The sequence below is a fragment of the Cydia pomonella genome, chromosome 20 (assembly GCF_033807575.1).
Source record: "Cydia pomonella isolate Wapato2018A chromosome 20, ilCydPomo1, whole genome shotgun sequence".
Classification (NCBI taxonomy): Eukaryota; Metazoa; Arthropoda; class Insecta; order Lepidoptera; family Tortricidae; genus Cydia; species Cydia pomonella.
Window position 1 is genome coordinate 10,511,766 of NC_084722.1, and position 27,417 is coordinate 10,539,182.

General features: G+C 41.5%; 1 protein-coding gene across 2 annotated transcripts; it reads left to right on the plus strand.

Annotated features, from left to right (window-relative positions):
- The first annotated feature begins 181 nt into the window (after positions 1 to 181).
- Positions 182 to 27,333, plus strand: LOC133529193 (histone-lysine N-methyltransferase SETD1). Of its 2 annotated transcripts, XM_061866849.1 has the most exons (30): positions 182 to 462; positions 629 to 865; positions 1,709 to 1,958; positions 3,194 to 3,373; positions 4,115 to 4,281; positions 4,951 to 4,980; positions 5,663 to 5,791; positions 6,515 to 6,608; positions 9,627 to 9,736; positions 10,377 to 10,519; positions 10,727 to 10,866; positions 11,241 to 11,390; positions 11,739 to 11,862; positions 12,499 to 12,614; positions 13,381 to 13,584; positions 13,912 to 14,121; positions 14,570 to 14,682; positions 14,978 to 15,110; positions 16,438 to 16,522; positions 17,417 to 17,550; positions 18,220 to 18,335; positions 18,999 to 19,296; positions 19,687 to 19,825; positions 20,159 to 20,285; positions 20,722 to 20,872; positions 21,258 to 21,392; positions 22,113 to 22,296; positions 24,664 to 24,770; positions 25,363 to 25,557; positions 26,043 to 27,333. In XM_061866849.1, the coding sequence occupies exons 2-30, from the start codon at positions 630 to 632 to the stop codon at positions 26,214 to 26,216; spliced, it is 4,374 nt and encodes a 1,457-aa protein (XP_061722833.1). In that variant the 5' UTR covers positions 182 to 462; position 629; the 3' UTR covers positions 26,217 to 27,333. The 2 variants fall into 2 exon arrangements, with proteins under 2 accessions (XP_061722833.1, XP_061722832.1); XM_061866848.1 differs by lacking the exons at positions 4,951 to 4,980; positions 24,664 to 24,770; positions 25,363 to 25,557; positions 26,043 to 27,333 and having other exon boundaries at positions 22,113 to 23,483.
- The last annotated feature ends 84 nt before the right edge of the window (positions 27,334 to 27,417 follow it).

The following is a 27,417-nucleotide window of genomic DNA, read 5'->3' on the forward strand; positions in this document are numbered from 1 at the left end:
ACTTTATCCTTCTCCACATAGAGATTTAATTTGGTTAAAGGATTGTTTTCTAATCTGTGGCTTGTTATTTAGTCAAATCACTGATATTTACACAAAATCTTAAAATTTCTCATTAATTAAATATTAAACTACGTTTATTTTGATAACGGAACTATTATATCGATATAGGAAAACAATTTAATTTATACGGAATTAATTCGATATTTATTTATAACTGTATATACGCATACATACACAGCTCCAAAGTGGCCGTCACCATGGAGAGAGCTTGCTGTAGAAAATTATTTTTTAATTCGATATTATTGCATTAGTTTAGTGAATATTGGGTTTTAAATACGTTCATCAAAAAAGGCAAGATTGGTTTTCAATAAGACTAAGATGCGAGTACGTCGCGTTGTCCGCTTTGGACAAAAAACGAGATATAATATATTTTTCTAACTTATTGTTTTTTCAACATTTCAGGTTTGTTTATTAGAATAATTAATGTTTTTTCTTGATTATTGCGACTTGTTTCAGATCCTGCCAGCTTCAGTCAGTTTTTGAAGGGAACTTTTGTGTTTACTGAAGTAATTCTTGTGAAATGTTGAGGTTATGTTACATTAAACATATTTGTTATTTTATCTTTCAGGATGAATGGAGGAATGGAGCATAAAACTCCAGGGCACAATGCTGTGCTCCATAAAGCACCTAAAAATTATAAGTTGCTCATGGACCCATTTCTTATGAAAGGAGCAACAAAATTGTACAGATATGATGGAACTGTCCCTGGGGACACCACATATCCGCCTGTGCAGTGCCGAGACCCTCGGTCCCAGCTTTCAAGGATATGGAACAGATTAGAACCAGCTGATTTACCAGTCCCTAGGTATACAAATATTTTCTTACTTATACAATATCGGGGTAACCAGTAATATTCTGATGTACCAACTAGACACCACCAAAAGGGATCCTTTATAAATAAGCATTAGTCATAATTATTCTCTTCAACTTATATATCTGCAGTAATATTTTCAATTAAAAATATGAAAATTGGTATTCTGATTAGTACCAAACCTTGCTGGCTTTTAGTTGCTAAAACACTTACCATTTGATTTCTAATGCATGTTTATGGGTTTTTTAAATGTGTAAAGCTATAAATGATGTATAAAACATTCATTAAAAATGCATTTTTTGTGAGAAAATAGTGATTTTGGTGGCTTTTTCTCCTTTGTTTTTATTATAGTTTCAGTGACAGTGCTACCAACCTAACCAATATTTTGACACTTGTCTATAGCGGGAATTTTTAAACGTGTGTGTAAAATGTTATAGTAGAACCTCATACAAGCTATTTGGAATATGGGTTTTGAAACTACTGAAACACTCCCAACTGCAGCAAATTTTCTATGAAGGATCAACCCTTCGCAACTACATTTTTTAAACTAGCTACCTTTTTCTACTGATAAAGTGGCTGTGCCAGAGTATATACCGATACCTTAATTAATCATAAAAAAATATTTGAAACTATTTAATTCTTGCTATAAATAAATAAACGGTTAATTTTAACTTAAGATCTACCTTTTTTATGATAAGTTTTTCTTGTGTGCAATAAAGATTAAACAAATAAATAACTAAATACTGATGAATTAAACTTATACTGGTGTAGTGCCATCATGCTTATAACACTTTTCAGTACAAATGGCTAAAATATTTATAAATTACTTTGTTGCAGGTTTAAGATAGACAAAAATTACGTTGGGACACCTCCCCAACTTGAAGTTACTCTAGCCAATTTAAATGACAATATTGACAAAGTGTTCCTCTCAGACATGATGAATAAAGTTGGGCCTTATGAGGAATTAACTATATTTTACCACCCTGTCACAAACAGGCATCTAGGATTTGCTAGAATTGTCTTCCAAGATGTTAAACATTCTAAGATATGCATTGAGAAGTATAGTGGAAGATCAGTTATGGGTCAGGTATGGTATTTTACTGCATATACCTATATTTGCTTGATAAATTATGTGGAAAAAATCGAAAAACCTAAGACCTTGCTGAAGGTTTTCAACCTGTACATCAACACACTTGTCGAGGAGCTCAGCAGTGTCCATGACGGCTGCTATATTGACGGAATATGTGTCAATAACTTAGCTATGCAGACGACATGGTCTTGCTGAGTGCCTCTGCGTGTGGCCTTGAAAGACTACTAGGAATTTGCGAGAGGTATGCTGGAGTCACAGCCTAGTATATAATGGTGAGTAAAAGTCAGTGCATGGTTTTTAAGGTGAGAAACAAATGCCTGCCTGATATCCCTCCAATTAAACTAAATGGTACACTGCTAAAACTAGTTTGCCAGTTTAAATATCTCGGACATCGGGTAACTTCTGACCTTAAAGACGATATCGAGCATCTGTACGGGGTAATATGATCGACCGCAGGTTTTTACATTGTTCCGCTGAGGCCAAGGTTACCCTGTTCAGGGCCTATTGTATAGCTTTTTATGCCAGCAGCCTGTGGAGTGATTATACCCAGAAACAGCACAATGCTCTGCGATTCAGAGTGCTGATGAGGTTGTCTCGATACTGCAGCGCATCAGGGATGTTTGCGACAGCCAGGGTAGACTGCTTCCATGTCACCATGCGGAAGCGCTCGCCTCCCTGGTGCGCCGGGTGAGGGGCAGCTCCAACAGCATTCTGACAATGATTGCGAGCAGGTTCGACTGCGCATATGTAAACCATTGTTGCATGACCCAACTTAATAAAAATGATATTGATTATTAATGGATATTTATGTGTAAATAGTATATAAAAAAATTGTGTAAAATAATAGTAATTATTTGTGGTCTGATTTCTAATTGTGATATTATTTTATTTTATTGGTAGTTGTAATTTTAAGATGTATATGGACTCTGTCTGAAATAAAAGTATTTTATTTATTTTTATTTTTTATAGGTTTCATCTTGCAGAAAGCACCCAACTTCATTTTTTTGTCAACCTTAACTTATTGAATTTGGTTGCTTTCTGCATTGTTAAAAAAATAGAGCTGGTCACTTTTGGCATAACTACGCTCACATAAACTGCCAAGTATAAGATTCAACAATTTAACCTCTTACATGTAATTTTTATATTTTTAGTTTCTATACAATATACATATAAGTTTAGTTGTTACTTTAATTTTATCCTGTTTAATTTTACACAAAATTTGTTACCTGCAGGTATTGGATGTATTCCATGATCCATTTGGCAAGCGATGTCAGGAGATGTTTGAAGACAAGACAATGGAGAAGAAGCCTCAGCCAGTAGTGCTAGTGCATCCTCCACTTGAGGATGCGAGGATAGCAAAGGTTGATCCAGCTCTAAGTAAGCGGTTAGAAGATACCAAGCTTACTGACAAGGTAGTGCAATTTTTAGTCACATGGTCATCATATTCTTGATAGAGTGAATTTTCTTTCAATGGGGCAAGGCAAATCTCAAAATGTCGACCAAAAATGGTCCTTAAAAAACTAAATCTGAATGCAAAGTAGTTTTTACTAGTATCTAATAGCAACTGTATATAAAATTTTTTTTTTTACCAATAAAGAAACTAAACTAAACTAAGTAGTTTTTTGCAATAATAACATTAATAATTTCAAATATACTCCAAAATGTATTCTTTCGTTTTTCAATAAACGGGTCAGTATTCTTTTAGTTGTCTTGTTTTGGACAAGTTTGTTATGCTTGTATTTCTTTATTTTATCAAAAAAATAAAAAAAAGACGACTGCTGTTGCATGTCTTTTTAGCTGTAGATTACATATTACATTTAACATGAGAAAAATTAAAAACTAAATTTCATCTTATACAAAAAGTTACACTCTGTCACATTTTTTAGGACAAAAAACAAGACAAGAAAAATAATTTTGACCCAAACAATAAAAATAAAACCAATCGACAAAAAAATTAAGTTATTTTTAGGCCCCTTCAGCTTCTCTCTCTCGTTGTATATGTAAATAAAATCCTTCTACAATTAGCTTTCACCAGTTGTCGCAAGGGTTGTATGGGCATTCAAGTTATTATTCAATCAACATATAGTATGTAACATATTATTATTTATTATCCATCATTCGGCATACCAAAACATTTTTACCAAAAAATCCAGGTTGACCACATGAACGACCCATTTCCACGGAAAGAGACAGAGCATAGTGACAGCAACCAGCGGTGGTCTGATGATGAGAGGCATGAGCATCGCCACCGACACCGCAGCAGGGGCGAGCGGGACAGGGATAGAGATCGCGATCGGGACCGAGACAGAGATAGAGACAGGTATGTCAATATTCGTATACTGTTTGCAGTTTGTTATCTTATTGGCTATGAGTGAAGTGTTGATGTTGGAACTAAAAGCGATGGCGATGGCCTTCATCAGCCGCCACTGTGGCGCACACACCCAATGAATTTATATTTAAAATCCTACACATTCATGAAAATGTATTGGTATTCAAATGTATAGACAATTAGACATTGTTGAAAGTTGGCAGTAAATAAATCATTAAAAAATGTGTGTAGACAGATAGCTAAATATCTACACATACCTATTTTTGCATGAGTAATTTTCGGTCAACTTTCTTTAATTATAATCATTTACTCCAGACCTAGACATATATTTTAGTGTTTTTCATGTTAGTATTTACGACTTCGAATTAATTTTGTAATAATCACAAACGTCTGCAAACGATACCGCAAAGCTTAGAAATAAATGAAAAGTAGAAAAATTCGCTGTCTCGTCGGAGATTCGACTCTCGTGACTAGTGATCGAATTCGAATCTCGCCAGAGACAGTGAATTATTCCACTTTCAATTTATTTCTAAGATTTACGACATTGTTGTTGAAATTGTTATGGTAGATGCGGTAAAATTCATTTGTTAAGTCACTTGTCATGTGTTAATGAAAAATAAATTATGTTTCTGAAATGAAAATTATTTTCTTTTTCGCAAGCCGACGTTGCAGGAGGAAATGTAGAAGAAGGTATTATTTTATGATTCTCTTGCGATATTGATTTTGCTTGTAACGCGTGAAAAATATTATAGGTAGTATGTGATGTGTAAAGTATTATTTTTCTTGATTATATTTGCTTCAATAAGTAAATTAGTTGCCTCTAAATTAGGTAGAATTGGTGGAAAGAATGCTGCCTTGTAAACAGCAGAATATTGGTTGCGTTTATGATGGAACAAAGACAATAGGAAGCATTTGTCTCTGGTACCACTTGATAGAGAGAGACAAATTCTCCACTCGTTTTTACAACATCATAAAAGTCTAACAAAACCAAATTGCTAAAGTAGATGTCCTGCAATTCCTGCATGTGCCTCTGAATGGCTTGCCGTTTGTTAAACGACAGATAATTATAAAAGCGATACAAGATTACAAAGATGAAATATTCGCCGTAAACGGGTGAGTTTCAGTAGCTCAGTTGGTAGCAGTGTTGGCCGAACATTCATTAGAATTGAAAATATTGAAAATTAATCATTACAAATCGAACCGTAACGGACGATTACAGTTTACGTTTAATTTGTAATGGTAAATGTTCAATATTTTCAATTGTAATTAACGTTCGGTCAACACTGGTTGGTAGAGCGGATTCTCTCCTGAGTCGAGGCATTTATCACTCGTTTTTATTTAAAAATTGTAATGAGAGTATGTTTACTGGCAGACACCGGGATCGCTACTCCCGCAGCACAAGCGAGGCCACGGATAGTTCGTATGCGGCTTCGAGTCATGCCGCTACTGACGTCAGCTTCACGCCCGCGCCGCAGGCATACGACCCTTACTACCAGCAGAGGTAACCCTTTCAATAATATTCCAACAAAGTGAAATTGTTACAACCATACCCAGTCTACCCTATAGGCGGCTTGTATACGTACGGTATTGGCACCGGACGATTGGCTACTTAATAGTTTTTTGTAAATAATGTCAATCGATCTTGATTTTCCTGAGGATCAAATGTCTATATAAGACTCATGGCATTTAAGCAACACAAAGGTCAGAAATGAGAGTTAAAGTCTGACGCTCGCACTCGACGATTGATATACTAACAAAATGATATTATAATGTAACGTCACATTACATTAGTCTGTACTAAATGTATGGAAGATCAAAAAAATTCTATTTTGACTCTGAAATATTGCGTGTATGTATATAGTTGTCATACAATTTATTTTTCAATAAAATGTAAAGAATTGAATGGTGCCATTTTCTTTTTGAAACTTAGAAAAAATTAGTTGAGACTGTGAAGCGTGGTATTTTTTGTAAATCTCAATATGTCTTTTTAAATTCCACATTTTTATAATGGATGGCTCATTTTGCTATCCATTTAGCAAAATGTTGCCATAATATTCAATATGTGTCCAGCACCCAATTGTTCGTGTTCGGCGACGATGTCTTGTTTTCTTGGGTGTAACTGTCGGTAGCCACATACAAAACTGGACGTAGTCGCGTAACACGGTCGGTTGTCCGGCGAAAACACCGGACGTGTCCAAGCGGCCTAACAGGACGGTTGTTACAGCTACGGCTACGGGTACGGCGCGGGCGCCACGCCCGGCGGCTCCGCCATGTGGTGGGGCGACTGGCGCCACCCGCCCGCGCACCCGCATCCGCACGTGAGTTACACATACACGTTATTCACAGACAACCAACTCATACACATAATCAATTTCTGCATATGCCATATTTTATACAAATTTGACAAAAAAGCTGTAGTTTTCTATGCATTTCTGGAACCGTCAAGATTATCGTCTTTTTTGGTGAAAATCTGAAATAATTAGAATTTATTTATTTCAAGAAATAACCTAATAGTTTTGAATAACATATTTCTTTGATCATAGACACACTTTTTCCGTATTCCGATGAAATAAAGTGAAAAAATGTACAGAAGTTTATGACGCTATTGTACTATTAATACAAAGATCAAGGCAAAAACAACACGTACAATTCTAGATTAGAATGTTTACGCGTTCGTTACAGAATGGCGTACTGAGCACACATTTATAATTCTGCGCTTTGATCTTTATTAATGGTACAAAATGTCACTGTTACAGGACTCGCAAGGAAAGGTAAGAACAGTGATAGAAAACTTGTTAAAAACTATAACGTTTATTTTTATTACTTTAAAGATAATTTCGTAAACTAAAAAATAACATAAGTGTGTATTGCGGTAAAAATATACTTGACGCAAGTATACCTTAATCACCTTAGTGGCAATACAGCTCATCGAACATCATTTGTTTTCCACCAACGCAATATTTTTTTGTATTCTATACATCATCGGTTTACATCATCAATTTATTTTTACTAATACTTGTGTGCTTAAAAAAATGCCATTATACGCCCATAAGGTCTTTTAGAGTGTGATATTTTTTACTAATAATTTTCATTGATCTCATCCTCCATCATTGCATAAAAATTGTTATTTCAACATTCATAAAGCATTTGGGAACAATCAAACCAAAGGATTGGAGAATGTCTGTGATCAACGTTTCAGTACATTTTAAAATCAAACCTTGGTTTACGTGTTTTTTTTGGTTTCCTTTGATTTTCTGACATTTAGATTTGAAATTAATTCGAATGGTATGGTTTTTTTATATATTATTTTTACCTCACCTTAAAGTTGAGACGAAAGGCTTTCGACGAAAGTGTCAAGATCATCTCACAAAATGTCAGGATTTTCATATAGATTCTAATTTGCGATGCACATAAAACGACAGTTGGTGTGTATCTCACTATCAGAGTGAACGGTATTTTAACTTTATTATAAGGTAGTTACATTTTATATTTCAATGGCAATGCAAATCATTACGCGAGCACTAAGTTTGCGGCGCAGTGGCATGTTTGCCATTTAAATATGAAATGTAATTAATTAAAATAGGTTCCAATTCGCTCGACGCTAGCAAGACGTGACCTAACTAAACTGACGGCCGGGTTTATTGCTATCTTTTTCTCTGTTGCTACGACGATACTAGTGTGGAAGAGAAGCCCGGTCGTCAGTTCGGTCGCAGTGGACCGTGCATAATTGTATGTGTGTGTAAGTTGGAGCGGCGCTCGGGCGCGGGCGCCACGCCGACGGCGACGCCGACGCCGACGCCGGTGTGGGCGGCGCCGGCCACGCCCGCGGCGGCGCGCGACTCGCCCGCGCCGGCGCCCGACCGACCCAAGGTCATTGACCCGCCACCGACACCGATTAGCAAACCGCAAAAGGCACTGTACATTTATCTCTGCGACTGCTGGATGCTTGCACTGGACGACACGCTGCCGTGATTGCTCCATTGTAGTGATTGGTTATGCTAGCGCTACATTATTGCCACGATATCAGGACTCATGACTTTGACCTTAATCACTTAAGTTAAAAACGTTTAAAATTACCTGTTTAATGAGAAGACTTGATAGACTTATTCTGTTTATTCCTTCCGTCGCAGTTGGTTGCAGTAATTCTTTTGAAATTATAAACTTATTATATTATATCTTCAGAATCAATAGCTTCATATACATACATTATAGTTTAGGTTTAACACAAGGACAAACCAATGTATATTATTTATGTTTGTTGAGTCAAAGGCAAAAGTCAAACTAAGAATATTTTAAAAAGTTCAATTATTAATAATATTTAATTCATAATTGAACTTGAAAAAATAAAGTGGCAATTCATGCATTAGTAGGTATAGCTATAGTACGGTGTTGGCTAGTTTTCTCACAATTTGTAGTCACTGATCCTGGAGACTTTAAAAAACGACTGATACCGTGGGCTGTATATAACTTGGTACTGTACTGGTAATTTATGTAGTATTGATTTTTGTATTCTTCGATTTATCGCACATTGTAGCTAGTCGGTGTAGGAACTGTACCACATTGTAGCTTGGTAGTTCAGCTATATTGTAGTATCATTGAGTTTATAATAAATATATAAATCAATGTTCTTATTTAGATATTTTATATATATATATAGATGATCCAGGAGAGAAACGACATTTTAATTTTTTTTGTAAAAAAAAAAGGTTAAACTACAATTATCGTTTTTTTCATGGTTCTTCCAAAAAGATTTTGTATTTACGCACTGCGACACGCTATGCATATGTATTTTACCATAGCAATGTATGTATGTAAATATGGTAGGTAAGTTGTCCAATGTATCCTTTCCACTGCATGCACGCATCTCATCGCATGATTTGCATGACATTCGCACGAAAATCACCCTTATTTATGTAAAATTGAACATTAAAATAAAATAACACAGTAAGTTAAACCACTCCGAACTCGTCATATTGAGGGAAATCACAACCATCACAAGTAGGTAATTAAAAATAAATTCGGTTTTGGTACCCTCCTGCAGAAAACGACCAACTCAATGTTTTTATCAATGCAAAAAGCGACCAAACCCTCTGAGTTATGATATAAGTCATTTTGACAAAAATAAAAAGTTCGACGCTTTACAGAACTACGGTCCATTGTGATTTCTTACACTACCAAAGCCATTGCAATGTCAACTTTATTCCCAGTTCACAAAAGGTTCAACGGATTAAGCTCATTATGTTGTTGGCTACTAGAAGCGAATCCAATATCGACTTTATTCCCAGTCCCCAAGGTCCAAATCTTTAATGTCATAATAAAATCCAAAGTGCGTGTAGGAGGCGGAGGCGCCGGCGCCGGAGCCGCGGCCGCCGGCAGAGGCGGGCGCCGAGCCCGAGAAGCCGCCGCCGCCGGCCGACGAGCCCAAGAATGTTGATCTCGATACTAGGTAACTATATTTTTGATATTAGCATAGACACCACAGAGTGAACAGACACCGCATTGTAAAGTATTTATGAAGAGCGCGGAGTCACCAAACATTTTATCAGTCGCAATTTTAACTATAAAATACTACGTTGCGATTGCGAGTAGCGCCACTGAATCCTTGCATCGATGCTTCAATAAATCAATACTGAGCACCAGTTTCTCCCGTTCGAAGCTCCGCCAAAGTCCGGTATTCCAAGTACTGTTTTCGGCAGCGGTGATGAGTTTTGTGCGGACCTGGGTGCGTAGCTAATCTGCCAATCGTTACCGCTCCGCAGCGAACGAAACGCAAATGTCACTGTCGCACTTATATGGAAGAGTGATGGAGAGAGACGACTAAGCTACGCTACGGAGCTTTAACGATTGGCACGTTGGCTAAGCACCCTGGCCAGTCCAACTCATTCCGATCTGCCCTCTTGGTTGTCAGAAATCGACAGATTCTGCCGGTTTTTGGACGATTTCGCCGGATAGATTGTCAAATGCTAATGTTTTGTCCGCCTGATAGCCTCCAGTGGGACCTAAATGGGAAAAAATTCTCACGTGTTATCACTGGGAAACATAAAAGAACAACATCCGATTGTTGTCACTGATGTTTGTATGTACAGAATAGCACTGCTGCTAAAGGGCGGCGGCGGCGGCGGGCTGGCTCCGCCGTTTCTATCCCTCGGCATATCCTCAGAAGAAGAAGACGACCATCTCCCGCCTGTGCCGGACCTTGATGCACCTCAACCGCCATCCGACGACGAAGGTTTGTTTATTTGGTAATGTACAGAAAACCACCCTGCTGGATGCGGACGGCTGGCTCCATGAAAATGTCCATCACTGATGTACAGTATTTAAATCAACAACATCAAGAACTGATGTCAGAGTTATGCCATCTCTCTTTCAATCACAGCCCCTTTGCCAGCCCAGCTTGTTTTGTCTGCATAGTAAATTTGGCTAAAATGTTTGTCAGGTTCCGGCAGTGAAGACCGAGGGAGCATAGTTTCATTTAACCAGAACAAGGAACAGGACCCGGAGCCCCTCTCCACGACGCCGTCCCCTTTCCTGCAGAGGGACTTCTACCTCGAATGCCTCAAGTCTACCATTGAAAAGGTCCCTTAACGAACACATACAATAAAAAAGATTAAAATAATTAACCCAATTTTATGAGAACATGTTCGCGTTACTCATTAAAAAGTTATTTAAAAACTTTATTAGTGATAAGTTAGCACCTAGTAATCATTCAGACACCATTATATTAATTTAATAATACGACAAGTTAATTGCATTTTACTGATGATTATTTATTTTAACCATCATCGGCAGCCTTGGATACCTTAATCATCACTTTCACAATAAATAGCTACACAAATATCTGTGAAATTTTCAACCTCCAAAATTTGTACACATAAAAACTCAAAAATTTGCTAAATACGAGTATAGTTGTAAAGGACACCAACGACTTATTTCCATTATTAAAATTTTAGAAAGCAAGAGAAGCAGAACGTAAAAAGTTTCCAGCGATGGACAAAATAGGCTCCGACATTTCATCATCAGAGGACGAGCTGTTAACTGGCGAGGAGCCTCGACGCTCCCCCGCCGCGCCTCCGAGCCAGGATAACTTGGACGACGACCAGGTAAGACCTTGTTGCTAGTGGCGTTAGGAATATTTTTGGATGACGCGCTCTAAACTTGAAAAGTTAAATTAAGTCCACAATAACCAATTCATAACAATATTCGCTATTTATTTAGCTGGATCTGTACAGAACGATATTCACTTAAAACAGTTCTTTCTCATTAAAAAAAATTAAAAGCTAAAAACAACAACCAAAACGAATGCCTAATTTAATCTCTAGTGCTAGACAAAGTATGTGTTTAAGATTATATAATTACTCTTAAAATGTGAATTCATTCTTTTAAAGTTAAATATATCACCGAAACTGCTTTGCAACTTTAGCCTTAATTGCACCATGTTATTGCTGTAGATGTCCCTGTCGTCACTGTCATCGACAGAGGCCAAGATCGAGGAGCAGGTGCCGGCGGAGGCCTACTTCTACCCCGCGGCGCCCGCGCAGCCGCAGTACTACCAGCCCATGTGGCCGCCCACAGGTACCGTGCACTGCTTACTAACAATATTGGAAAGACATAAAAACAATAGATATCAGGATTGATAAGAGTACAAGCGAGAAATCCTATTAAATATTCCCGCTGCAACGGTTTTATGTTTATACCATTATATCAGTAGTACAATAACAGGTTCTGCTACCTTCCTAAGGTAGGGTAGATTTCGTGGTTCACTAAACTTTGGCTGATAGCCAGTCAAATCTTTTTAAGTTGTGGTCAATTTTCTGGGTTTTTTTTAGTGAAATTATGACTAGCACTGCCAAAGCATTTTGCCGGTAAATAGAAATTTGAAACACTATGAAAGAGCATCCGTGTGTCTGGCCAGTGGGGCGACTGTCCTCCTTTCGGCTCAGCATTGCTCCGAATAATTATTAGGGTTGGCACAACTTGACGTCCCCATACGTGCCCGACCACAGATAAGGTAATGACTTGAATTTTAACAAACCTAAATGGCCGAAAGGGATAGTGGCACACATAAGAAATATGTCCCTGAATCGCTGTCAAACTTCGGTTTTGTAGGAATTGTCATTTCTGTACGGTAGTACTATTATTTATTGTAACGGTCAGGCAGTGGAGCGAGCGCGGCATATCTCCATGCAAAGTAATGTCGTATGTGTGCAGCGTACCCCCCGCCGGGCTACGCGGGCGAGCTGCCGCTGCCGTACGGCGCGCCGTTCGCCGGGCCGCCGCTGCTGGCGCAGCCCTACCAGCCCTTCGTGGACCAGCCGCCCGCGCAGGTAAACCTCCGCCGGGTTACCAGTCAATAGCCGATTCATTCATGTCTAATTATTCATTTGAAATTAAATGATCATATAACTTCCTTTTCGCGAATCAGCAAATAATATTTATAATATTGTTGTTTGACATCATTACTTTGGTATGCCATATATCCGTATACATACTAAGTAATCGACGAATCCCCGTGTCATGCGGCTTATCAATCGACTTAAGGTAACGAAAATATATATACTCTGGTAAAAATAGCCGTAGTACAAACTAAAAATATGCGAAAGAAACGGTGGCCAAGATCTCCAATATCTATGGCTGGGAATGAACTGGTGTCTTTATACTTTACGCCTGACGTTACAGCTCCTATTATCCATTTTTAGCGTTAGAAAGAAAGAAAGCGATTTTGATGTTTCTTTTTATTGAAAAACACAAATAAGTCATGGCAAAAATGTAACAATCATAAATCATATACGATAATTCATAAGTAATAGTTACATAAGTATTAGTATTGGCTTTAATAAGTAATAGTTTCTGATTTTTAAAAAGCGTATTTTAATAAAAAGACATGGCAAGATTGTTTACCTTTTTTCTAATGAAAAAAAAATCGAACTATAGGCCACCTGGGTTCAAGCGGCACCGGTCAAATTTCTCTAGTATAAGCATATAGTATACAATTTCTTCCATGGTTATAAGCAGTATTACAGTTTACATTTTTACTTGCCATCACTAGTGATGACCTTCGATCTAAAACGACATTTCTATTCTTCCTTGCAGCAAGAGTTAGACAACCCGTACTTCCCCACAATAAACTCCGTGATCGAGCGAGTCACCACGGAGCTGAAGGCGATCCTAAAGAAGGACTTCAACAAGAAGATGATCGAGAGCACCGCCTTCAAGAGCTTCGAGCAGTGGTGGGACGAGCAGAGCAGGAAGACCCGGCAGGCGCCCAAGAAGGAGGATGCCGCGCAACCCTTACAAGTAAGATGATGGAATATGAGCTTTATTACAACGTGTTTAGGTTGATATTTCAATAACACAGTACAGCAGAACGACTTCCAGAGTAGGAAGACCACCTGGTTTTCCCAAGGAGGATGCTATAAGTAAGCTAATGGGCTGGTTATTTTATTATTTAATTTGTTATTGAAATAACATTAGCCAAAAGAGTTTGGAGCTGTAGAGGGACGAGCAGGGCCAGGCGATGGAATATGTGCTTCAGTACAAGATGGCTGAGTTGTTAGGCCTGTAAGAGGCGATATTAAGTAGTTAAAAGTTCAAAAATTGCGATTAAAACTTGACTAATTTCAGGATATCTCAAACAAGAAGGAAGACACGCTAGACTCGATAAAGTCATTAATGGAGTCGCGCGACATCGCCCTGGAGCTGGGCGGGTACACCGCGGGCATCGGGCTCGGGCTGCGCGCCACCATCCCCAAGATGCCCAGCTTCCGCCGCAAGCGCAAGATACCCTCGCCCGTCGTCATGGACGAGGACTCTTCCAAGAGGTTGAGCGACCAGGTTTGTTCACCTTACCCCTCCTCTTACTGGCTTGAAACCGCGTGCCTAGTTAGAAAAATATATGAAGTATCAAGGGTACTCCGCGGGCATGGGGCTCGGGCTGCGCGCCGCCATCCCCAAGTTGCCAAGCGGAAGGATGCCCTCACGCGTCGTCACGGATGAGGACAGGAGAGGTTGAGCGACTAGGTAAATCAGTTATAGCCAGGGAATTCCTTAGAACTAAGACTCATTCGACTGAAGAATATATCTTAGATTTTGATCACTTCATGAAATACCTAGGTTAGGTTAGGCCGATCATCATTTCATCAAATGATTGCCACATCATGAAATGATCAATTCGATCTAGCCACGACATAATATCCATTTTGAATGATTTATTTCAATCAGAATACCTAATATTAAACCATAACATGGCGTGAGACTTTGCTACCACCGAGTACACTTACAGGAGGAGATGGTGCAGAACTCGGACGAGGAGAAAGAGCTACCTGCCAGCCCCAGAGCGCGCACGCAGGGCTCGTACCTGTCCCGTCGGCGGCGGCAGTCGAGCAGCTCGTCCAGGTTATTACATTGTTTACCTGCTAGTCTCCGACCACGCTAAGTTTGCACATTGTAGCACTAACAATGCGTATACAAATTCTGCATGAAGCGTATTTGACGTAGCACTAGGCATGGAAAGTTAGCGTGGTCGGATGCTATACGAATAGGATCTAAGCACGCTTCATTCATACATAAATAATAGTACATTATGCAGGAGTTGAGGACACTGGCCCCGTGCTACGGAAGCATGTCATTGTTACAATTGCAAACTCTGAGGCAAAATGATATGAAACTTATACGAACATGTATTTCGCAGATCCTCATCGTCATCTTCGTCTCGGTCATCAACATCGTCGGCGTCGGAGGCGGAGCCGGAGACCAAGGGGCCCGCGCCGCGCCTCTACTCCGACAGCGACGACGACTCGGACCTCGACGAGGCGGAGGTTAACGTGAGTATTACCTGAAAGAAGTGCATTCATATTCGTCGACTTTAATTATTGAATTAATACTTCGTAAACCATACCGTATACTTTTTACTAAAATAGAATGACTGCATTTCATTACAAAACACTTTAGTGAACTACATGTAGTTATTCACCAATTGCAAAAAAAAAATACATAGTTCAGGAGCTGTCCATGTATCACAATGGAATCAATGAACTTAAAACTAATTACTGGTTCTTAACTACGTGCATTTTTGTTTAGCAATTCACCCATATATAATGAATTTGACCAAATCACATATCACCGCGGACGACAGGACAAAACCAAACAAACAAAAAATTTAAATGAGCCTCTTTTTCAATATTTTTTCCTAATATGTTTCATTATGGAGCTTGTCTCGTGGAAAGAGTATTGTATATTATTGCTTTTTAAATCTCGTACTTGTTTGAAAACCTCTTTATTATGACACGATTGTATAATACTACATTTACACCCAGCTCTTGCCACTGCCGGCAATATTTCCCTAAATACTGCTGCAGCACAATCGAGCATGAGTGTGTTTACATACTGCCCTATCTCCTCCGTATTGCTCCGCTCGGCGAGTACCGACTGAGCGACGGAGTAGAATGTAACACACACTGCCGCTCGCGTTGCCGGTCCTTTGTCTGTCACAAAAAACCGCTGTTTTGGGGAACGCCGGCCAGCGCGAGTGGCAATGGCAGTGGCATATTTACACACTCGTGCTGCCCATTTCCTTGCTCAGTTAGTTAGTTAGTGCTTCTGGGCATTTTCCGCAAATCGACAACCATTGTGCTTATTTTGCGTGAAATCGAGGTAATGTTACTCTAACCACCCCAGCTCCTCCACGAAGCCTAGCAAGGCTTTCAGGTTGCTAACTGCCTCCTTAAGGGCTTATTTAGACGGTGCGAGAACTCGCATGCGACCTTCATTACATTGCGGTATTTGATCGGTCAGCTGAATTGGATGTAACCTCAATAGTCCGCGATGTAACTAAAATCTCATTCGAGTTCGCGCGCCGTGTAAATGAGCCCTTAGTGTGCACGGAGTCCCTAGGTATTTGTTCCTGTATACTTCTACCTGTTTGCAGTCTAGGAGAATGTGTTTAGTTGTTTCCTCTTTTTCCATGCACGCTCTGCACATGGGGCTGTCTGTTTTACCCATATTGTGTATTTCCCTGCTCAATTCGGCTGAATATAAATGCGGCATAAAAGATAGATATTATGCAATTGCATATTGAGGATTCTTAAAACGTATAATTGCATCTTCGCGCTGTTGTAGTGACGCCCTTATTAAATCAAAATGTTTGTCTAGTTCAAGGTTGTGTCCAACAAGGAGCGGCTTCGGAGAGTTTATTCTTCATCGTCGGACAGCGAGGAAGAGAAGCAGAGAAGACGAGGTATCTTACTGTTCATTTCCCTTTACTGTGACTAGTGTTCTTTAAATCGTCTGTGTATCCTGTAATCCTGTAGCTATAGCTGTGTCGTTCAGCCGGGCTAGCACATGATTGGCGCGACAAATCTGGCGGGCGAGATAGATTACCCGTCCGTCTTTAATTAATACAGTTAGAAAAAGACGGGTAGTCTAGCTCGTGGGCAAGATACCGTCGCGCCGCTCTTGTGCTAAGCCTACAGAACGGCACAACTATACCTGTAGCCTCGGCTTGGATCTATTTTTATGAAAAGTCAATCTTTTTATTGTTTGTTATTTTCTATCGTTTAATAGAGGTTCTTAAGACTGTATAAAACAACTATAAATATCATGAAAATCTAGAGACACTTTGTTCAAACGACGTCGAAATCAAAATACATGGAGGCGGTTTCTAATAGACAGATAGCGATAGGGTCGCTAGGACGAAGCTGTGACTCCATAACAAGCCGACTTCGCACACACACATAAATAAATAAATATTGGACAATCTTACACAAATCGACCTAGTCCCACAGTTAGCTTAGTAACGGCTGTAGTTTGGATATGGGTACTAGACAACAATATATATAATTAATATCGTATCGTATATATATATAAATACTTATGTACATAGAAATCCATAACTCAGGAACGAATATTTGTGATAAACACGCTAATAAATGCCCTTACCGGGATTCGAACGCCACTTACTGGGTTTGATGCACTCACGAGGCTCGAGGAAATCGGCATATTATGAAAATACAGTTTTGTTGTAGTGACTCTCCTCCTAACCTTTAAATCTCCGAGTTTATAACTAATACTTTTGCCATCTCTTAACCAATGAATATTCTGAGCTCTAATGATGTTATATTTGTGTTTGTAGAGAAAACCCCCATACCCGACGTGCAAGCGGACGACGAGCGGCTGGGCTCGCCCATCCTGTCGCCCGAGCAGGAGCCGCGCGACACGCTGCTCGACCGCGTCTACTCCGACTCCGACGAGGAGCGCGAGTACCAGGTACGGCGCCCGGCCTCGCACCAGCCTCACCGGCCTCCAGGGAGGGAGACCTATCACTGTCATCGTTAATCGTTAAATAGTATTTCATTTATGAAACTGCGAATCTGACTGTCGATGCGATGAATTTTCGGAATGCCGCTTTCAACGTGCAATAGTTAAACATAGTCTTTCAAATGATGATAAAATCGAAGAAATATACATTTGAAAACTGGAAGAGCACAAACGGATACACAATAAAAATTTACTCCAACACTGTTACACATCGATCTCGCACGAATGTGACTCACACAGCAGCACGGTCTTGTAAAACAGCAGAGACTGCATCTACACTGAGAAAAAACCATTTAAAACAATTGAAATTGCATTAACGTTCAATGCTTTAAACAGTTCCATATGAGCCTATCGAACAAAACAGTAAAATTTACTGTTCCGAAAAGACTGTAAATATTACCGTTTTGAGTAGCTAGTTTTCAATTCCTAAGTTTTCAATACTTAAAAATGTTCAGTTATCAACAGTTAACGTTACTGTTTTGTATTTTACTGTTTTTCAAACATTTGTTGATATTGTATAAAGCGGTAAATCTTAATGAAAATCACTTAAATGTGTGCTCGATAGATCATATTTTTTTCAGTGTAAACAGAACACTAATTTCTGTATATTATTTTTAGGAGAAGCGACGGCGAAACACACAGTACATGGAAGAGATCGAGCGCGAGTTCCTGGAGGAGCAGCGCAAGAAGATGGAGACGGACCAGCGGCCGCCCGACAAGCCGCCCGACACCAGGTCTGTACGCTTTACATTGACGACGTTGGGTGTTACCTAATACAATTGGGTTAACCTAACCCTACCTTAACTCTTAAAAAAACCATCACCATCTTAGCACCGAATTGTCCGACTGGTATGTTTGAAGAGAAGTTGCTGCCGCTTTATAAGAGTATGGTCACAGATCAGCACTGCATCGGCTCATCACTGAATTGTTTCCATCACGCACGATAAAGATACCACATAGAATGTGTGCTTCCTTGGTTGTTGGCTAATATATCCTTAGGTATAAAGATCTCGTCCACACCTCGGGAGAAACAGTGTTAACGGGAGCTCTTCGGACGAGTCACCCGGGCTAGCACATGATTGGCACGACAGTATCTCGCAGCCAGATAGACTACCCGTCCCGCATTAATTAACATAGAAAAAGACGGGTAGTTTATCTCGCCGCGAGATACTGTCGCGCCAATCATGTGCTAGCGCGGCTGTAGGCCTACCCGTCCCGCATTAATTAACATAGTTAGAAAAACACGGGTAGTCTATCTCGCCACGAGATACTGTTGCGCCAATCGTGTGCTAGGCCTACAGGTAAGTAAGCAAGTTTGTATATATTTTTAGGCGTCTATGTAAAACAAAACGTCGTATTAAAATAAAATATGGTTTTTTTTTATATAAATTTAACAGCAAACCCGAATGCAAATCCGAAGACTCCCGCAGCAGTCCAATCAAGAACCATCGCAAAAGCCCAGAAAAGAAACAGGAGATCGAAGACGGCGAGATCACGTCCGAGGAGGAGAACCTGCAGGCGCGGCGAAAGCGTGAGCGCAAGGAGAGAAAGGGAAAGAAGATGGAGAAGAGAGAGAGGGAGAAGGCGGACGGAGTCGAGAGGGTGGAGAGAGTTCAGAGAGTGGACAGGGTGGAGAGGTTGTCCGTCAGCGAGAGCAACACGGAGTCGGCCGTCAGCGTCAACGGGATTAAAGAGGTATTTACTTTTTAAATTGTTCTGTAATTTTTAAGATTAAAATAGGTAGAATCGAATCCACATCACATGGTACTCTGGACGTGATATTGACGGCCCAGATGGTTTAAAGGCAAGAAGTAAAAGATTTATCTTGGGACCGGGCACCTAACTAACCCGGTCAGGTATAATGCTTATGTAAAGTCAAAAATGCATGGACTTGATCATTGTTTTGATGAAGTATTTCTAGTAGATCTCTTGCTTCCACGACGCGTTAAAACACTAGATGATCTATCACGATTACCGCAGTGCATGACGTCGCTCTGATATTTTCTGGAGGCAGGCCTAAAGAATTTTGATAAGCAATTGAAAAATTTAAAAAATCGTCTATTAATCATTGATGTGTATTTGCAGGCATTGTCATCGCCATCGTCCTCGCCGGTGTCGCAGGCGTCGCAGGCGTCGCAGGCGTCGCAGGTGGCGCTCGACCACTCGTACTGCCGCCCGCCGCCCGACCTCGACCACACCAACAACCATCTGCAGCATGACCACGGTCAGCTTTACTTTACTTCTGCTTTACTGACATTTCTGCCGAGTACATAATTCATTGTATGTGAAATGAATACCTTATGTGTGTTGAACAGTAAACGTAAATGTCGCAGACCAAAAATTTCGTAAAAAAACCTTAATCGATAAAACCGTTGCTTTTATCATCCGGCCCTTTTACGACCCGCTACAAACAATTATATGAAAATATGACGTCTATAATGACACTCCATCACTTTGTTCTATTCAAATCGATGCAAAGATCGCTTCCACGAAATCTACTGGTAAAACATGCAATTTTACGATTACTGTAATGTAACGAAGTGCTGCTGTCGCACAGGTTACACGTGGATGGCGGAGCCGGAGGCGTCGTCGCCGCCGCTCGACGCGACCAAGCCCAGGAAGGAGACCAAGAGGCCCTACAAGAGGAAACACGAGACTAAGAAGCTAGCCGAAATACAAAACAAGTTAGTACCTGTTACTTTGTCTATGAATTATTCTATTTGACAATCTTGCTTCATTGCCACTTTATATTCCTAAAAATGCTACACAACCAAAAAAAATACACAAAAAGATGAAGTTATTTTTACCCTACAATATAGATTATGCCTTAAAAAAGGTTAGAGAAATTGCCAAACTTAATTTCCACTTACTAATTCTGAGATCATTATCCACAATTAAATTTCGTTGAGCAAATTTCACTTTCCCATAATCGGATGAGCCACAGAAAAATCAATAAAGCCTTTGTCCTGGTCAGAATTATTTCCTAGCTTCCTACAATTAAGTAATATAATATATAGTAATAAAATTTACGTTAAGAAATAATTGCTTCATTATTATTAGAGAGAAAATAGTCATATTTTCTCTTGGTCACATCTAATCTCAACTTTTAACATGTTTTAGACTCGATACTCGGGATGATCTCTCACATGCGGTGGTGTCCGATGTGACGTTCAAGCCGCGCGACATCATGGCGGAGATGCAGGTCATGTACGAGTTCCTCACGCGCGGCATCGACCGCGAGGACGTGCAGTACCTCAAGCGGGCGTACGAGGTATGTTGTGGGAGTGGGACACAACGATTGATACTCGCGGTGATCTCTTACACACGGTGGTGTCCAACGTGACGTGTAAGCCGCGCGACATCTTGGCGGTAATGCGGGTGGATGTACAGTCAAGGTATATTTAATTACTTGACTCGAAGCACCGAGGACGTGCAAGAGTCAAGCGGGCCTATGAGGTATGCTGACGTGAATGTTGTGGGACAAACTTTGGCAACAACCAACAACATAGCCATAATGTTACACTAACCTTTACGTGCTGGCGTTATATAGCGCGATTGACTAGTGTCAAAAATGTTTTCTTCCAATACTTTACGATAGAAATTAAATTAAGTTTTGTGTTCTTTTTCATCAAGGCATCAATCTTTTTTGTTTCAAGGCATTGCTAGCGGAGGACGCGCAGGGCTACTGGCTGAACGACACGCACTGGGTGGACCACCCGCCCACCGACGTGTGCTACAGCCCGCCCAAGAAGAAGTCCAAGCGGCACACTAACATCTACGAGGACCTGCAGGTAGCTTTCTGAACCTCGAGCGAGTGCTCCACAGAGGGGAAAGTCGAACAAGAAACTATAAGAAATAGGAAGGATAATTGACAGTGGAGATTTGAACAAAAAGATGAAAATGCGACATTTTCCATCGTTTTCACACTGCACGTAATAGTAATCTGTGTATAGTATGAATTTTCTCAAATGATTTTTACGCCTTAGACCCAAATCTGTTTAACAAGTTTTTGTTTCTTTTGTGCAGTGGTTACCAATGCTACTGCTGACTGAACGGAAACAAACTCGTTTAAAAATAAATTTTACCGTTTTATTTATATGGTTTAAATTTTCTAAGCTCATCTAACACGCCCCACGAGGGCGACCAACCGTCCTATATTGCTCAAATTCGTTATCTCAGAATGAGCTGTTACATAAATTTGAACCTTATTATTATCATGATAGGTGCTCTGGTGCGCGCTTTAGGCGCCTGTCCATAAAAGAAACAAACGGCTTTGTTTATCAGATTAGGGTCTGAGGTGTCAAAATTATTCGAAAACTCGGCAAGAAGTCAAGGATTTTATGCAATTTTTTTCTCTTTCAATTGAGCCTCGTAGTTTCTTACGAATAAATTGACATCTCTATTATTTTGGTTCTTAATAAAAAATCGACCTATCCCATCGGCCGATTCGGATAACCTACCTTATATTTCCGTGACAAATGATCTGTGACGTTATTGTGAAATATGTTAAGGGGCACTCGTCCGGGTCGGCGCGCACGGAGGGCTACTACAAGATGGACGCGCGGCTGAAGGCCAAGTACAAGTACCACCACGGCCGCGCCGCGCCGCCGCCGCCCGACGACAAGAAGGCCAGCAAGATGCAGACGCAGTCCCGAGAGGCGCGCTCCAACCAGCGCCGCCTGCTCACCGCCTTCGGTAACTACACCCCTCATACAAGTACAAGTACCACCCCGGCCGGCAGCGCCGCCGCCGCCCGACGACAAGAAGGCCAGCAAGATGCAGACGCAGTCCCGAGAGGCGCGCTCCAACCAGCGCCGCCTGCTCACCGCCTTCGGTAACTACACCCCTCATACAAGTACAAGTACCACCCCGGCCGGCAGCGCCGCCGCCGCCCGACGACAAGAAGGCCAGCAAGATGCAGACGCAGTCCCGAGAGGCGCGCTCCAACCAGCGCCGCCTGCTCACCGCCTTCGGTAACTACACCCCTCATACAAGTACAAGTACCACCCCGGCCGGCAGCGCCGCCGCCGCCCGACGACAAGAAGGCCAGCAAGATGCAGACGCAGTCCCGAGAGGCGCGCTCCAACCAGCGCCGCCTGCTCACCGCCTTCGGTAACTACACCCCTCATACAAGTACAAGTACCACCCCGGCCGGCAGCGCCGCCGCCGCCCGACGACAAGAAGGCCAGCAAGATGCAGACGCAGGCCCGAGAGGCGCGCTCCAACCAGCGCCGCCTGCTCACCGCCTTCGGTAACTACACCCCTCATACAAGTACAAGTACCACCCCGGCCGGCAGCGCCGCCGCCGCCCGACGACAAGAAGGCCAGCAAGATGCAGACGCAGTCCCGAGAGGCGCGCTCCAACCAGCGCCGCCTGCTCACCGCCTTCGGTAACTACACCCCTCATACAAGTACAAGTACCACCCCGGCCGGCAGCGCCGCCGCCGCCCGACGACAAGAAGGCCAGCAAGATGCAGACGCAGTCCCGAGAGGCGCGCTCCAACCAGCGCCGCCTGCTCACCGCCTTCGGTAACTACACCCCTCATACAAGTACAAGTACCACCCCGGCCGGCAGCGCCGCCGCCGCCCGACGACAAGAAGGCCAGCAAGATGCAGACGCAGTCCCGAGAGGCGCGCTCCAACCAGCGCCGCCTGCTCACCGCCTTCGGTAACTACACCCCTCATACAAGTACAAGTACCACCCCGGCCGGCAGCGCCGCCGCCGCCCGACGACAAGAAGGCCAGCAAGATGCAGACGCAGGCCCGAGAGGCGCGCTCCAACCAGCGCCGCCTGCTCACCGCCTTCGGTAACTACACCCCTCATACAAGTACAAGTACCACCCCGGCCGGCAGCGCCGCCGCCGCCCGACGACAAGAAGGCCAGCAAGATGCAGACGCAGTCCCAAGAGGCGCGCTCCAACCAGCGCCGCCTGCTCACCGCCTTCGGTAACTACACCCCTCATACAAGTACAAGTACCACCCCGGCCGGCAGCGCCGCCGCCGCCCGACGACAAGAAGGCCAGCAAGATGCAGACGCAGTCCCAAGAGGCGCGCTCCAACCAGCGCCGCCTGCTCACCGCCTTCGGTAACTACACCCCTCATACAAGTACAAGTACCACCCCGGCCGGCAGCGCCGCCGCCGCCCGACGACAAGAAGGGCAGCAAGATGCAGACGCAGTCCCGAGAGGCGCGCTCCAACCAGCGCCGCCTGCTCACCGCCTTCGGTAACTACACCCCTCATACAAGTACAAGTACCACCCCGGCCGGCAGCGCCGCCGCCGCCCGACGACAAGAAGGCCAGCAAGATGCAGACGCAGGCCCGAGAGGCGCGCTCCAACCAGCGCCGCCTGCTCACCGCCTTCGGTAACTACACCACTTACAAGCTTTTATTTAACCTGCGTATTTGGATGTTATGTAAATTAGACCCACTTCCCATTTTTCGATTCAGCTAAAATTTCACACACATACGTAAGTTGGGTGATTATGCAATATTATGGTACCATTGCGCTGATCTGATGATTGACAGGTACTCTGTGATAACACGACGCAACCTAATCGTGTGTTGGGTTCGTTAGAATTGTATCGATGAGTATGAGTTTGTCAACTAACATTCGGCGATAAAAGCTTGGATCAGAAATTAACTTTTTGACTAAAAACTTGTTTGACCTATCTATGCCCAGCACTTCGAAATGTCAAAAAAGCGTTTATGATATTCGCAAGTCATTTTTCGTTTCGCTCGCTACAGTGAACAGTGGCGTAAATAACATCGTTTACGTGCGTGGGTGCGTGGCTAGCGTTGTTACATGCTCGAATACATCGTTGTTTATGCAACGCATGTGACCTGCGCGAGTATCAACATTAACGAACTACTTGCACCGTGTGCAAATACTATTATAGTCATTTTTTTAACTGTAAAGTACTACGCCATACATTTTCTTATCAAGAAACAAATGAGCGTTCCATACCTGTGGGCTACACATCATAATTAACTAAATTTCTTACGATCCAAGTTTTACCCAAATATGTAAGTTTTAAGTATTTATAGTTTTACTATTTCTACAGGTACGGACACGGATTCGGATCTATTGAAGTTCAACCAGCTCAAATTCAGAAAGAAGCAGCTCAAATTCGCCAAGTCTGGTATCCACGACTGGGGATTATTCGCACAGGTATGGTTTTGATTTTAGTAGTCTGTTATCATCATGTAGTCCACCATAACGGCGTGTTTTTTTTATATAATAAAAATGTTTATTGAGTTAGCACAAACAAGCGTCGGAAGTGTTGTAACCATTGACCCGATTAGATATTTTTTAATTAACTGTCAATAGATTAACCATTGACATTGGTTATATTTTTAACTGACTTTAAAACTAGAGAAGTTTTTAACAAAAATCTGTAGTTGGTTTAATTTTACAGACATTTCACCTGTTTCTGTACCTATGATAGTATGATTCATACGAACGGTTAACCCTTTGACCGCCGTAAACGTAAACTACCGCGCGCGGCTACAGCCCTCGACCTCCGTGTATGCCGACAAGGTTCACGATGGTGCGCCACGATGGGTGTGGCGATCTAGGGGTTAAGATAATAGATTGGCGACGGAGGCTGTTCCTTGATGTTACGCTTGATAGTGATTTTATTCTACAAATATAAAGCATACATACGCCTACGTGTGGTGACCTCTTGCTCTTCGTAAACTCTTCATAAAGCCTAGTATATGGGTGGCGATGTATACTCTAACGTGATCCGTACTTATTTCAGGAGCCGATAGCGGCGGACGAGATGGTGATCGAGTACGTGGGGCAGATGATCCGGCCGATCGTGGCGGACGTGCGCGAGGCGCACTACGAGGCCACGGGCATCGGCTCCTCGTACCTGTTCCGCATCGACCTCGACACCATCATCGACGCCACCAAGTGCGGCAACCTGGCGCGCTTCATCAACCACAGCTGCAACGTGAGTCTCCCTGCTGCCCGTGGGGCCAAGGTCTCATGTTAAAGGCGTATGCCGAATACTGTCACGCTCTATCATTGTGATTCTGTACGCAGCTTATGGCGTCAACCGAATCCAGAGATCAAATTCTAAATCGCAAAAAGAGTTTTATTCTAATGCGATCCAAAGTTAATGTTTACGATTTTTGGCATGTGTGAATAATGCGACATTCTCATTTTAAAATTGACTAATAGTTACTTGATTATAGGTACTGGATTAATTGAAAGCTTGTATTTTACAACACAAAATATTATTCTCTTATTTAATGCTTTTCTTATTTGAAAAAAATTACCAATGAATGCAATGATCGTTGGTACAGCTGCTAATTGACAATATAGCCGACATCACACCACATTACAGCATCTTGTTGCTACTATATGTCTGATGGTAACATTATCCTTTAATTTGATAATTTTACGATATGCTATAACATCTCTTTTACTTTCCAGCCCAATTGCTACGCAAAGATAATAACGATAGAGTCTCAAAAAAAGATCGTCATCTACTCAAAGCAGCCGATCGGCGTAGACGAAGAAATCACGTACGACTACAAGTTCCCACTCGAAGACGAGAAGATCCCTTGTCTGTGCGGCGCGCCGCAGTGTCGGGGCTTCCTCAACTAAGAAACGTAGGCTGATGGCGTGAGGCGAAGCTGGAACATTTATACGAAATATATAATCAATGTCGTCTTGCCGATGGAAAAACGCAACGCAAAGACTTGTATGCCGTGTCCGCGCACTTTGATTTAGCTTCAATGTGACTGCCAAGATTCTGACAATTTTGAATGATTTACGGTTAGTTTCACTAAACTTAAATCGACCGGGATATGGACCGTGATTACCTTTTGTATTGTTTTCGACAAATACATAATATACAAATATATTGTTTACAATGCGAAAGGTAATCACGGTCCATATCCCGGTCGATCTAAGTCTGGTGCCAGGATTCTGATTTTGTTTCTCTCGTCATGATTAATATTTATGAGAAAGCCATCGACTGAAGAACTCAAACATTCTTTTTATAGGCATGGTTGATTGCGTAATTTCTTGTAGATTTGATGAAACATGTAATAATAGGGTTATTTATTATAATGTCAGTGCGACGAAAAAAAAGAGATTAAACCTGTCACTTGGACATTGACTTGGTATATTTGAGCTCGATAAAATAAATCGATGTTCAAGTAAAATCTATGGCAATAACATCTTCCATCGAAAGCTGGAGTTTCTCAGCGGTTTCTGAAACCGCCTCAAACAAATATGATTTTTATAGTCTTTTTGTATAAAGTAATCTAACTGTGTGGTCGTAAAGTATGAATCAGAATTTGTTTTTTCTTATTTAATGTGATAAGTCCAGTGCAACTCAATGTAATTAATAATCTGAACCATTGTATTATAAGATGCTATTTGACTGAGCCTCAATTATAATTCTCTAGAATTAAAATGTGTGCTGCAATATACTAGGTGTGTACATTAATTGTGAATAATCTACCGTTGACAGATATGTAGTACACTTTACAAGTACATGAAATAAATCTTAATGAAGTTATATGCCGATTGGGAACGTGATGAGTGTTGTGTTACTGTCTATTCATCTGTGAAATCAATAAGTCTTCAGTATAGACTAGTCTGTAAGATGCGTCTAATGATATTGTATTTAATTGGACAGTGAACTTGCAGGTTTCTAGTTGCACTTATGTAATGTAAATGTTTAAGATTGTAAATAAAGATTTCAATAATTTTATTGTGATACTTATTATTGATATACATACCACATACACATATCCATAAAGTATTTCTCTAATCTAATGTAATGACCCCTGCTCGG